General features: G+C 34.5%; 1 protein-coding gene across 2 annotated transcripts in view; it reads right to left on the reverse strand.

The window, feature by feature from the left end:
* Window positions 1–15059, reverse strand: part of LOC149797398 (sterol regulatory element-binding protein 1-like) — a 49950-nt gene that overhangs the window by 20161 nt on the left and 14730 nt on the right. For both annotated transcript variants that reach the window (XM_089962175.1, XM_089962176.1), the window contains 6 exons: window positions 14861–15022; window positions 12079–12285; window positions 10404–10588; window positions 9632–9890; window positions 3735–3901; window positions 746–908 (listed from right to left, as the gene is read on the reverse strand). In XM_089962175.1, the coding sequence (XP_089818301.1) occupies window positions 746–908; window positions 3735–3901; window positions 9632–9890; window positions 10404–10588; window positions 12079–12285; window positions 14861–15022 (1143 nt within the window). The remainder of the gene's footprint in view (window positions 1–745; window positions 909–3734; window positions 3902–9631; window positions 9891–10403; window positions 10589–12078; window positions 12286–14860; window positions 15023–15059) is intronic.

Genomic DNA, 15059 nt, shown 5'->3' on the forward strand with positions numbered 1-15059 from the left:
GCACGATTTATGCATTTGCAACCCTGACATCATTTGCAAGTACTACAAATAAATGACTTTAGTGCCAAGTTTCTCTGTCGCTTTGCTATTACTTCCTGTTTGTCACGCAGGGAATAAGCTGCACTAATTCCTGATTGGTAGTTATTATGTAACATGGACTGGAACAAGCAAAAACCACCAATGAAATTTCAGTGCAACATATTTCACTTTGTGACATAGTGGTTGTGTAGCTTTCAAATCGATCAAAATAGACAGGATAAATTCTTGATCTTGATATGAGAAACCCTGTGAAAACACACGCATAACACAAATATCAATTTATTTGCAATACTTGAATGACCTTAATTATATACCACTACTTTTACAGGTAAAGTGTTTCATTAATAATGGCCCACCCTATTTGATGGCAGAACAAAGTCTTTTGTAAAATTCTGAAAGATCATAACAACAGGATCATTCCTATCATATTTAGTCCAATTGATTGCAACAGGTCTGTGAAACAAAGTCTTAAATTTGACAAGATGATGTGCTATGATGCCATCTATCAAATTAGGTCCAAAAGTTTAAAACAGCAATGCTGACAGACACAAAGAGCAAAGGAGAATCAGAAACATATAACAAATACTCTTTCAAAGTGATCTAAATGCAAACTTGTCGAGTTAAAAATATGGACAAAAAATATATGACCTTTTCATATTTGTAGAATAAAAATATCCAATATGTTGAGAGACAAAATCAAATATACCTTCATTCAGGCAGGTTGTGAACATGCTTTCTTTGACTTTGAAGTTCCACTCTCCATCAACAAAGAATCTATGTCCTTCACTGTGAAATAACCACTGGACACTGGGGGGCACATGGTCTCCACTCTCTGACACCAAATGCCGAGCACAGATAAGGAAATAGCGCTGAAAAAAAAACAAAACATATTGCTGTTTAGATTCTTTGAAATTGAAGGAACTAGACTTAAGTTCACAGAGAAGAAAACTAAATTTCCTAGTCTAAATAACTGAAATACTGCAACACGTGCATGCAAATATAAGTCATCTACAAAAAAAAAAATCAAATAAAATTGCACATGTCTATCTCAAGTGGATTTTGCTGAATTGAGCTAACAAATGATTAAAAGATGGTAAACGTTCAAATTGATAAAAATGTGTCAAAGATGTCTTACATGACCTAAAAATCTAAATTTGGCTATCTACATATGAATTAATCTATGCCATTCAAATTTCATTTTCTTACTTTGATTTCTTTTGCAACTGTGCTACCAAGATTTTTGTCAAAATAGTTTTGATCAAGAGTCCAAAAATGTACATAATTTTTCATTTAAGAATTCCCTTTTTGTCAAGTCTGCCTTTGAATTAGAAAAGTCAACAGGAGTCCCTCAAAGGGACAAACAGTCTACTGAGCAAAAAAAATTTCCAATAATTCAAAACAAGGCAATTTCTTCTTTTAAATGTCAAGTGCTGAAACCATCTCTGATACTCTTCAGCAATAAAAAGATTTTTAAATTAGCTGCTGTGGTGCACAAACTAGATATCAACTTGGAACAATTTCATTTGAGATAAAACAAACAGTAGAAGTCTTTCAGTGAAAATCCCATGTAATGTTCATCCATTCTGGAGAGAGATTGTCAGAAATTTTCTTAAGTCATTCTGGCAGCCATATTGGATGTACGACTGGCACCTTTTTCATTCAAGACCAACTGGGTAACATGAGAAGTCTACAGATGAAAAATATGATACAGCCATCAAGTTCGAAGGAGTACTGATAGAAAAGTTTTAGGTAAATTGTGTTTCTCTGAGAATATTTGGTGTCTAATCACATTAATAAAAGGGGTAGAAATCTGCTATCGACCAAATCCAGCCTAATTTAACTATAAAAATTTGTCTTTTCTGTCTCATACAGACCAAGGGCAAGAAGTCTTGCCCATCACCTACTCTTGCCACCACCAGGTGTTGCCAAGTTTTATGCTGAACAATACACCAGTGATGATACTCACATGGACAGGTAGTTGGGAGGGTATGAAAGTAATGTGATTTGGCAAGTACTCTTGGAGAAAGATTATTTAAAAATTGTCCTTCTTCTAATGTTCTCCAACTACATCAAAGTTAGAAAAATAGATAATAGGAGACAATACTATTTGTCCTTACATCAAGTTACTTTTGAGGAAACAAAGACTGGATTTCCAAAGTAAACGATAACCCCCTCTCATACTTACAGCAACACAGCATATGGTCATATGAACCATGACTGGTTAGAAAAGCGATTATTTAAATCTTCTGACCAATTCAGCAGAGCTAAGAGGCTGTGTTGGTTTAATTGGGTGTAGTCTTGGCCACAGCCATGGGACCCACCTAATTCAGGTTTTGTCTCGGAGAAGTTAAATACCCTGAGATAAAAACTATAGAAGGTTTGAAGCTGCATGCCTGCAAACAGTTTCTATGATATTTTGGATTGAATCACTGCATTCAAATGTGAGTGTTGCAGATTGCTCTTATTTCAGGAGCTGGAATTCTCATGAGGCAACCGATCTTATTTGTACATGATGCATATAACCTATTTAAGGCACAAAGATCAAGCTTGGGAGCATTCATTCAGGAAAGTAGTGACAACACAATTATTCTGCTGGCCACTGTAGCACATATTATACATCAGATCAGCATGATTTTCACTTAGGTCTAACTAAACATACTAAGATGTATTCTACTGAAAACAAGATGTCAATATATGACATTCCATTTTGGCAGAGTAGTGATAAGATTTTCAAAATGGCGACCATACTGGACCTCACATTGGCACCATTTTCATTTATGACCAACCTGAATCATAAGTATTCCGGTGAAAACCCCATGTCAATATGACTTTCTGTGCAGGAGTAGTAGTCACAAGATTTTCAAGATGGCTGCTCTGAAGGCCATAATGGACAACACTGAATCAATACCATCATTTGGGACCAACTAGACATCAAAAGGAAACTTTTAGTGAAAACCTATGTTGATACAACAACTCATTCAGGATTAGTAGCAATAAGAAAATTTTCAAGATGGACCCTGTGTGGCAGCCATATTGGATGCCAAATCAGTATTATTTTCATTTGGTTCAACTTGACTAAAGAAGTCTTTTAGTGAAAACCTCATGTCAATATGATCTGTTCTGGTGGAAATGTGATAACATTTTCAAAATTACTGCCATTTCAGCCACAGTAGATGTTAGTAGATTTAGGACGATCTAGATCTCTTTATAAGCTTTTTTTTCAAAGTAGAAACCCCATGTTCATATGATCACCTATGTAGGAGGAGTTGCAATAACAATACTTTTTCAGGATGTCTGCCAAGTTAGCCACATAGGCAGTATTTTCATTTAGGACCTAACAGACATCGTAAGAAGCCCTTTAGTGAATACATGTTGTTATCACCATCCATACAGCAAACAGAGTGATAACATTATTTTTTCAAGATGACTACTGTGGTGTCCATAGTGGATGTGATAGCATTGCCAATTTCATTTAGGACCAACTAGAACATGGCAATCCAAGTACTTTAGGAGAACTAGTGACGGCAAACTTGTACTAACAGATGGGAAAAAGATGGGCAAAAGACCATCCTGTAAGATCTTCTGGTCCATGACCAGTACAGCTAAAAATTACTACCGTCTGGATAATAATGCATTTACATTATTTGATCAAACATCTTTAGCATATGTGTATATAGGCATAAATCAGAACCTACAGCTAAGAATTTCATTCTTCCTGGAAGGATGCAATGCACACTCATGGCAGTGTTAATATAGATCTCTGTCAAGTTGTTCACTGACATAGCCTCTTTGCCCACCTCTCCTAGATTCAATGAAGACAGAGCAAGATTCAGTCCCCACAAAGAGCTCCCTGGGAGATGACCTAAAAAAAAAAATTCATATTCTGATTAAATATAAGAGCAGTTTCTACAACTATTTCACTGCTTAAGTTAAATTACTAATAGGTTGTTGTTCTAGGGTTTAATACCATTTTTCAGCATAAGATAGGCTATACATGGCAGCCAGTATAACTGGTGGAGGAAGAACCCTGGAAAACCCAGGAAAGAACCACCAAACTACGAGAAACTACCGGCAGGCTTTCCCATGTACCCACAATAGCCAAGCCTCGGACTCGAACCCATGCAGAGAGAGGTGAGATGGCAGTGATCCGGAATGGTGAGCGCTTTAGACCACTTGGGGCCCCAATATCTAATAGGTAAAGAAATGTGTTGGCTGGTTTTCAATGGCACTTTTGACACATTAGTAACCATAATGTAGTGGAATTACGAGTTAAGTGACCTTCTCATTTAAATTCAGCTAACCCGAGGTGGTCTGGGTGGGTATAGATTAGTGTATGCTAGAAGCCATTATGAGCAACCATCTAGTTTTCTTGCAGAATCTCTTAAGTTGATATTATTATTTTTTTCACAGTGTACTACTGTTTCCATCAAGTTGAAGAATATTAGAGCTTTAACTTTGCATGGCTCTATATTCTTTTTTTGAATAATTACATAAAGATACTTATATAAATGCTAATGGTGACCACAGAATCATCTCCAGTCAACTGATTATGCACACCGTCTTTCCAGCAACCCTTTGTGAAAAAGTAGGGATAAAGTTACGCTACTTGAAAAAAAATTTTAGGACAAAAATGGGGAAAAATAGTGACATTTTACAAATTCTATTTAGTGCATTACTATGAAATTGTTAATATAACAGCTTGGAAGCACAGAGGGCCAAACATAGCATAGCTTCTATTATGATCTGAATAACTTCCATTTACGGGTATTGAAAATAATTTTATACAGAAACATGGAAGAAAAAAAAAGGTACAACTCGTAGCTGAACAATAGACTTTTAAAGCATTTTATCTTCTATTATGAATCTATGGTCTTAAATAATTAAATAAATGAGCGAGAGGCAATAAGCTTTGAAAATTCAATAAATACTGTATATATTTGTGTATTAGCCCTCTCACGTATCAGCTGACCCCCAAACTGAACAGGTAAACACTAAAAAGTGCATGACCTGTGTATAAGTCGACCCACAACTCGGAGATATCTCAAGATGCACGAGGTAAGTTCTAAATACATTTATTTAGGCAAACTTAAATTTAAAAAAAATACATGTATACTTATCGAGGTTGGTGTGCATAATTATTAAAAAGAAATGGTATAAACTTGTTTGAAAAGTAATTTATTTAATTTTCTGTTTTCTTATTGTTTCGATGACAAGAATTTAGCAATCGCGAATTGCTGTAAATGTTTATGCATTATTGCATTGGACATTTTATATCAATACACTGGTAATTACATTTTAACTTTGCTTTGAAATTGTAAATACCTAACTCATTAAAATGTAATCCCAGTGTGACAAGACAGTGAACAACAATATGGTTTGATTCAATACTCGCAATTAGGCTACTGAATGTATTTACACAATGGTGCCCCCTAATGTATACTGTAGGTTTGACTATGCGCTGAATTAAGTACAATCCTTAGATTCGAATAATGATATCTCCAAAATACATTAAGTTTCAGAAATAATGTTTCGAAAATTATGCTAATACTGCAAAATCTGAGTTGCAGTTTGCTTTGATGTAAGTGACCTTACACCATACCTGTCAATTTTCACATCTGGAGGAAAAAATATTGGGTGGGGGTGGGGGAAGACAGAGAGAGAGCTCCATGCCTAGAATTACTAACACAAAGTCCTAATGATTAAAGTTTTTAATAAACTTTAGTGGTAATCCAAAATAAATCCATCAATGGAAATGTTGATGTGCTTGTGGTGTTATGTGTTGTAGTGATGTGCCAACAGTCTTTTGATGAATCACAGTAATACCAAGAATTTATCCTATTTGAATTTCATTACAATTCCCAGCTAACGTCGCTTTCCAAGAATATACTTTTAGATGACAAGCACATTGAATTTCCAGAGAAGAGTAACTTGAATTAAATGATCTGAATAAATAAATTCCAGCCCAAATGAAACACTGGACACAACAATGACATAAATGATTCTGCTCAGATCTTACAGCAAAAGTAAATAATTTCCAGGAAAACAACATTATATAGTCCTCTACTTGACCTCAGGTCAGAATTAACATTTCCTAACAAAAACTATTACCTAATGGAAAATTTAATTCTGGATGGTTCCAAATGTGTACAAAAGATCTTAAGAGAGATGTCAAATTTTAGAAAACATCAACCGGGTACCCAACAATCGTAATGATCAGTTACCCCGGTACACGATCAAAGGTTAATTATATTAAATGTGAACCTCAACTGCTTTGTTTAAGTTCATACATGCCAAACCTCCGATAGGTATAAGCATAATTACTACTAATATGAGTGGCCAAAATAAAGCGCAATCAGAGCATAAAAAGAGTGATCTATATTACATGCCATAATTACAAAAAAAAAACGTTTAAGAAAGGTACATTTATTAAAATTAATTTCTGCTACTTATCTAGATCTGCAATTAGTTAAATCCATGGGGATTAGTATGAGAATACAGACACAAAGCAAAATGATAAAATTATTTATACACAACATTCACTTCAATTAGTTTACATCATATATTTAGCTTTTGCTCAGTTTTCTTTGAAATGTATTATGTACAGTTACTGTAAAAAGAAAATAAGGAAAATGTTCAAGTACATAGCCATATGGTCGCACACATTGGCAATATGAAAATCAGTAGACAGAGGTCTAGGAGGGATCAACGTTACATGACAAGAGCCCTGAACAGTACTTATTATTTTGTGTCTCACTTGCTACAGACATCACTAGATATAATCTTTAATCTAAACTTGGAATTTTGTTATTAAAAAAAATGTTTGAGCATGAACTAAATCGGTTCCCTAGAGCAAATTCTCTCAACCGGTTAATTATGAATGAATGAGCAGGCACCCAAATATTCGGGTAGCCAATGACACCTTTAAATCTTATAATTAAAAAGTCTATCACTGCAATGATAATACAGAACATAACAAACACAATGTCTATGTATTAGTTGTTTAGTTGTTTACAGAATTAAAAAAAATGATTCAGGTCAGGTAGAAAATGAGCCTGATTTTGGACAAAGTTGATTCCAAAATACAGTTATCCATAGCATATAACTTCTTGATATAAGTAATGCATTTGCAACAAAGGAATTACAGAAATGTAGACATGTATCAAGGTACAATGAAACCTCCTGTAAGAATGCCTGAACTTCTACAAATACCAATATTTTATGACATGAAGATTCCCAGCGTTAACAATGCTCTGTGACACTCTACACCAACCTCTACAACATCCTGATTCAGACTGTTTACTGGCTTCAGAAGCTATTTATCAATATCATTCCACAACTACAGCAACCCTGATGATAAACATGAGCATGAATTTCTTCAGCATTCTGCATGCTCATGTGGCACATGAATCAAAGATGCTTGTTGAAACAAAGCCAAAGATCTCTCAAACAGTGGTCCCACACTGATCAAAAGCACATCTGAATACTGGTTTCCAGTTTATATGCTTTTAGATTCTTCTGTACCTTTCTATCTTCATCAGAAGGTTCTCAGATTTATCTTCCCTTGCTCTTGCCAATAAATCCTGAACAGCATCCCACTTCAATTTTCATCAGAACTGGTTAAGGAATAGTGTTGCTGTAATAGGGTTTGATGCCATTTTTCAGCACAAGATAGGTTATACATGGCGGCCAGTATAAATGATGGAGGAAGAACCAGAGAAAACTCCAGAAAGAACCACTGACCCATGAGAAGCTACTGGCAAGCTTTCTTGTATACTCACAACGACTGAGCCTGAGACTTGAACCCACACAGGCAAAGGTGAGATGGCAGTGATCCATAATGGTTAGTGCTTTAGACCATTCAGCCACTCAGGGTCCCCATTAAAGAAAAAGACACTATTAATTAAAATGCCTTATTAACAGATCACTCTCCCAATTCCAATCTTAGAGTATTCACAAACTTTTTGCTATAACCTGCACTAGTGAAAAAGATTTAAAGCTAACTGTTCTGCTTATTCCCCAAAAGTGCCAAGACCTTATCAGAATGCAATGTGAACAACATGCAGTGTACAATAGACTGTACCAAGACCTTATCAGAATGCAATGTGAACAAAATGCAGTGTACAACAGACTGTACCAAGACCTTATCAGAATGCAATGTGAACAACATGCAGTGTACAATAGACTGTACCAACTGGAAAACTTGGATCTTTTAAATGGGTTATAACAAAGACCCAAGCTGTCTTTTTAACATTTGGATATCACATCCAAATTAAATAAAATTTGAGCTCGAGGCAGATGGTGTTCTTTTTGTAAGTGTCTGTCCTGTATCACTTCATTTTGCAAACAGATTTAAATAACAAGGGTCACATCTTCCCCATCTCATCCAACAAGAATCAAATCATTACACTACTTTTTCCCCTGAAAATTCATTTTTTAAAACTGAAAGGCAAATGCATTTTACTGTTAATTTTATTTTCTGCAAGATTTCCTTCCTAAGATGGACATCATAAATCGTACAAGAAATGTTACTTTTGCTCATTGTAAAATCTTCAAAAACTGAGTCAGAAATCACTGTCTTGAAAACTTATGGGGTTCATCATAGGAACAATACGAATACCCCAAAGCAGCTACTTTCATGCCCCCAAAGCTTCTGCCAGAGCAATTTTTTCACGATGATCTCTGATTGCAGAACTAATGGCTGAGAATTGGATGCTGGTTCAGATTTCCACTAGTCTGTTAATTTCTCAACCTGATGGTAAGAAAATGTCTGAGATTTGTTGAATCTCACTTTTGCAATCTCCTTAGCACAACTCATTTGCTGCTTAAATGCAGCGTTTCAACAAAGAAAACAACATACATATTCTGAAGATAAGTGTTCTTGTAGCAATTTTAGTTACTGTTCTTGTGATATTTTCAGTTACTTTAAAGTTTATAACTTTCATTTGCAACTCTTCTTTACAACTTGTACACTTCATCAAATGATATATAAAACTTAATGTTCTGGCTATATCAAGATTACTCACCATCCCCACCCTATAAATAAAATGGAATCTATTTGCTTTATAAATGAAGCATTAACAGATACTGGTAAAAAAAAAATCAATTATTTGATGTAGCTACATTGCACATCTTGCATGTATTATCCAGCTGATTTCAACCATTATAATTTTAATATTGATGTTGAACTTGTAGCATGCACATTACAGTTGATATTTCTTCTTTGGGAAATAACATTATTTTAAACAGCTTCAGCACATCACATGGAACTTGTAGCAAGATAGGATTTGTAGACAGGAATCATAAATGTAACAGATCTTTCGGTTTTGCTGTAACTTATGAAAGGAAACACACGAGGACAAACAGGATCCTCTCGTATATGGTTAGTAAAGCAACAATTTTTTTTATGTCAACATTTTTTTAAAAAGTATTAAAACTTAGGAAACACTAGGGCTATTGGAAAGACTGTGCATGTAAACATAAAACTTCAAATTACATGTCATTCCGTTCTCTTCAAGTAAAGGCTTATTCTTATCTATAGTGCAAGCACATATAAGCCATACAATCTGAAATCTTGTATCTATATTCAACTTACCTGTCAGGTGCAACTGGTGAAGCCTGAAGTATGCAAGGCTGGCATTTTTAGCAGAGTCAGCAGCATCTTTCCTGTACACACTTTTTCTGAAGCCAGTTGCCTTACAGCTCAACCACCATCCCAGGTATAGTCGATGCAGAAAATGTCTAAATATCTGCCAAACTAAGCTAGCAAAAAGATCAAAAGTGGATGTAGGTAAGGGGCGCCCCAGTGATTGTAAAGCAAGCCGCAGCTGATTGCCAGATGCTGAGTAATTTCCCTTTAAGAAACAAAAACACTCAGGTTTCAGCAGTTTTGTTCATATCATTCAACATTTATACATATTAACAAAGCAATAATTCATGAATTTTATTGTTCATTATGTATAGTGGCTGAAGAAGATGTTGCAATATTCAGAGTACTGCTGCAAAACCTAATGAATGTGTTAAATTCTCAGCATATATGTAAAACATTATAATGAAACTAATCAAAGAATCCTTTATTTCACAAATGATTTTTTGTCATAAATCTAAATATTTTATTAATAAAAAAACTATGAATATTAGAGTTGACAGATCAAATTTTTAAGCTTGTAATTCAGCCTTCAGCTAAAATGACAGTGAAAACTATCTGGATAAATTTTGGTGATAAAAGCTATCAACATGGTCCAACTAAAACTTTCAAGTAATAACCAAGAACTGTAAAATATTTAAAGCATACATAAACCATCCATATTGCACACATTTACTTATGTAATACCAATTTAGTGTCAACTCTTAGCAGCAGAGCTTACACTTTCAGAATCTGTCTGTGCTTGAGTATAGTGTCTCCAGAAAGATGTTGCTGCAGCACTGTCCTTGTTTGTAATGGGTTCACCGAACACAAATAGTTTAGCCAACACTGACATCACAATGGCACCATTGATCAGCCACAATAACACAGATGGAAACAGCCAGTTATTCAGCATTGACAATTGTTCTGGAATTTTTAAAAATAAAAAAAATGAAATGTATAAGCCATATCACTCCTTATAATCCAGTAAATACAAGAACTGCTTAAAGAAAATTTAAAACTCTCAAAACCCAGATAGTTTAACTTAAACTACTGCTTCCAATATTTACCCTGAAACTTATATATATATATATATATATATATATATATATATATATATATATATATATATATACACATACACTAAGAATTCTTTTTCCATTTTAATAAATAAAAATCAGAAAAGTGTCTATAGAAACATATATCCCCATGTCTGTTTTAATACATGGTCAAAAATAATGCATGTATTAACTAAATGCCAACCGTTATAAGCTACAAGTGTAATCTATACATAACATGCCATAATTATAGGAAACTAAGACAAATATACATTTAATTTGCTACTAATCTGGATCTGTAGCCAGTTTGAATTCTTGTCACAAATGGGCAAAATCCATCTTAATTACTAACAAAATACAAACACACAACACAGTGACAAATTATTTACAGACAACACTCTCTTTAACTTTGGGCTTTTCCATTAAATCATACATGAGACCCAGGGAAGGCACTTTTAACCTGGGGTACTCACACATAGAAGCAATTTAGAATTTTCGTATTTTAATATGAACTCTGTAAAATCAAAAAGTACTGTGGCAAATACTTTTAGAAAACTGTCTTCCCTGGGTACCATGCTTGTTTAAATGGAACCGCACTAATCTACATGTCTAACTTTGCTGAATGATTGCTGAATGACTTTTTATTGCTTGATTTTTGTTGTTGATTTTTTTATATGTACCAGCAAAGCTTAATCCATATTTCAATATACAGTCAAGCACAAGATGTTAATTAGGTGGAAACAAGCATAATGATTATGCCAAATGCTTAATGGCTGGCATGCGTGCGTGTTTAACACATCAATTGTGATGTCCATTAACTCAGGGGGAAAAAATTGGAGCAGCAGAATGGTATGTAGACTAGAGCCAATATTGCTTGCCACTCTGCGCAGCTAATCAAAAGCTGTCAGACAAGTTTTACACATGATTTATGTTGTATAGTATATGCTAGGAAAGGCTATAAGAATGGAAAACAAGAGTCCCTCCAGGAATTCAAGGTAAGACCAGTTCTTCATTTTCAAACCATTTCTGATAATATTCAGTAGTGGACATATTGGATGTCGGCTTGACATTCAGGACAAATCAGACATGATTAAAAGTCTTATGGTGAATACCCCATGTCATAGCAATCATCCAACCAGTGTCAGTAGTGACAACAACATCTAATACAGTCATTATGAAGACCCTTATTTTTCAGTCTTCATGCACTAAAAGTTAACCTTTGGGTTAAGAATTTCAAAATGGCTCTATAATGACAATACATCACAGATCCTGAAATGACACATCATCAAGAGAGAAATCCCAAATGAAGATACAGTATAAACCTTAACCAAAATCATTTCAATAATTGTCAAATATTACCTGTTGGTACATCTTCATGCCCTTGCAGTGTCCTACCAGCAAAACTGGCCCCACTGACCTGCTCTGCCATGTTCAGACCCCCTGTTCTGAACAGAGAACCAAATGGATTAAATGCCAAGATGGTAAACATGAAGACGCACAAAGTCAGCCTTGTCCTGTCCAGCATCCCAGCTGTCAGGCCAAATGTGGTCTTGTCCATCACATCATCTATTCCATTATGGAAAGAAAAGAAAAACATAATTGGTAAATAAGAAAAATGTAGGGTTTATTTTAGGGCATGCAGTTGTAGAATTAATAATTGTTTCCCCAAAATCATGTCTTATCTTTATTTTTTCATTAAATCCCCATCATTATCAGAAAATTCTTCCACTTCCTTTTCAAATGGAAGAGGGTTTATTCACCTCATTCCAACCACAATTTTCAGTTATAAATAAGAACCCAAAATGAAACTCAAGATATATGTATCAATAAAATATAAATTTCTAATCTGTATGCAACACAAAGTTGTGTTTATAAGCGCATCAGTTAAGAAACAGATTTGGTTCAAATGTCAATTTTTGGTGATCCTCAAATTTGACCAAAAAAATGTGATGTAATGTATAAAACGTGAATTTCTTAGCAGCATGGGATCAATCAACTAATGTCAATATATAAACATTTAACTCCTAGTAAATTTACATTGTGAACCCAATACAGTTCCTTTTTCCATTACAACTACTATATTTAGAAATGACCATACTGAACAAGAGGAGGAAATGGCAATAGTTCATTATATACTTAACAGTTAAAAATAAATCTTTCTTCCAGCTACACTCTGTTAGAGTCCTATTTAAATCAGATTCTTTCAAATATGTTGCCTCTAGTTGTATACAAATTAATCTGTCTATTTTTCTGAGCTTAATCTGTCCCTCACAAGTGTTTGGACAGTGCTGAGATGCCCATGTTGATGGGGCATATAAATAACTAGCTTAGCCAGCTGGAACAAGTTTGGAAACTGTTCCTTATGTTTATTATGTGCATTTGTTCACTGCTCATGTAATGTCTTCTGGATACTTTGGCTCTAAAATAAGATTTTCAATTTCTTGAATCAGTGCTTTACTGACCACTATGCCAGATTTACTATCTGTTCAAAAATGGATGTTAATTCCATTAATGCTGTAGTATGCTTGTTCAGACAATGTTATTTTATTGTTATATTATTTATTAAATGTATCTGAACCCTCATAGGGCTATATGTAGCTATGCCCAAGGTATTTTTAATAATGCATTTTTAAGAAGAACTGTAAATTTTTTAGATCTACCCCCATTATTTTTGGTCACTCAAAAACTATACGATATTATGCCCAAATACTGTTTAAAAAAATCTAAAAATAGCAAGAAGTCAAAATTTACCAGACTTGGGAAATTTGCCAAAATGTCAAAAATATGCGCATTTTTTTAAAGTATCCTAAATTAAATAAATGAGTGATATTCCTACATTTCTTCAAGTGAATTATGGAGACAGTGAAAACATATCCCCAACTGAACAATAGAATTCCGGATTCGACCAATATCGGTATGCGAGAAAGTTTGCCAGTAGCTTCTCGAGGGTTGGTGGTTCTTTCCGGGGATTTCCGGGGTTCTTCCTCCACCATTAATACTGGCTGCCATGTATAGCCTATCGTGTGCTGAAAAATGGTGCTAAACCCTACAACAACAACAACAGAATTCACCTGCATTAATTCACTAAGAAAATGAAATATATTCCAGGTGAATAAAAAAATGTGAATCCGTGTTACTATTCATTATTTCAACTGCACTCATTCTTTTACCTGTAAACTGAGCTGTAAATAAAATACATAAAAGACAATACTTTAAAACATTCCTCATGAATAAGGAGGAGTTAATCCGTGTTTAAATGTCCAAAGATCAGAGGTGTTAACAATCGACAAATGATTAGTCCAGAAGTTTACACTGCTGGTGATTAGATCTATTAAAAATACACGTCTATTGTTTGAAAAGTATTGAATTTGTTATATGGTGTGCCAAGATTGGTAAAAAAGCTGATATACCTTTGCAGTTTAACATATTTTTGAGTTTAAAAAATGACATCACTTTTGGTTTGTTTACATTCGTGAACTACTACATTTCAGTCAAGCTGCATTAGCTAAAATTCTCACTTCTAACACTTTTCTAGCTTCAATAATCTGATACAATTCATAGCTTTAAAATAAATTGACATCCCTATTGTCAGCCAGTAGACCTATTTGCCGAATTGAATCCTCTAAGATGAACTGCACTGGGTTTCAGCTCTTTTGGACTGTTTTATTGGTAGCCCATATTTTAAACATGCATTTGTAGAACTTCCTCACATGCACCCCTCAAACTACAACAGAAGGTCTTGTCCAGGACCCAATCTGACAATGAAACTTAGTGAAGGCAAGGTGTTAATTGCATCATATCGAATGGGTGCTATACATGATATCTGATTGCTTTATGTGAAATAAGATATTAGTGAAATTGTTAGCAATTGACAGAAAATCAAACTCTACTTCCAATCATTGCACACTGTAAAATAAATGACTTGAAAAGTTAAATTTTCAATAACTTTAAAAAAGAGAGCAAAATCTCTAATATTCAATGATTTTCAATGACCTAGGTGAAATATCAATGACTTTTAATGACCTAGGTGAAATATCAACGACTTTCAAAACCTTAAATTGAGGTGTTCATTTCTCAATGACTTTCAATGACCTTTAACCCTGCTATAGCTTCAGACTATTAAAGAAAGGAAATACCGTACCTATATCATTGAAAGCTGGGCTTGGTGGTGAGGAGCTTTCACCATCGCTGCTCATACTGGGACTATTCAATGGGGAGTCTGTGATTGAGCTAGGTGGGGTCAACATGCCTGGAGTGCTGTCCATACTATTCTCCTTATTCAGGATTAGCAGATCCTCAATATCTGTAACATATGGACAAGTATTACATCTATGATTAAC

Source organism: Sinohyriopsis cumingii, chromosome 6, assembly GCF_028554795.1.
Source record: "Sinohyriopsis cumingii isolate HCF-2022 chromosome 6, ASM2855479v2, whole genome shotgun sequence".
Lineage (NCBI taxonomy): Eukaryota > Metazoa > Mollusca > Bivalvia > Unionida > Unionidae > Sinohyriopsis > Sinohyriopsis cumingii.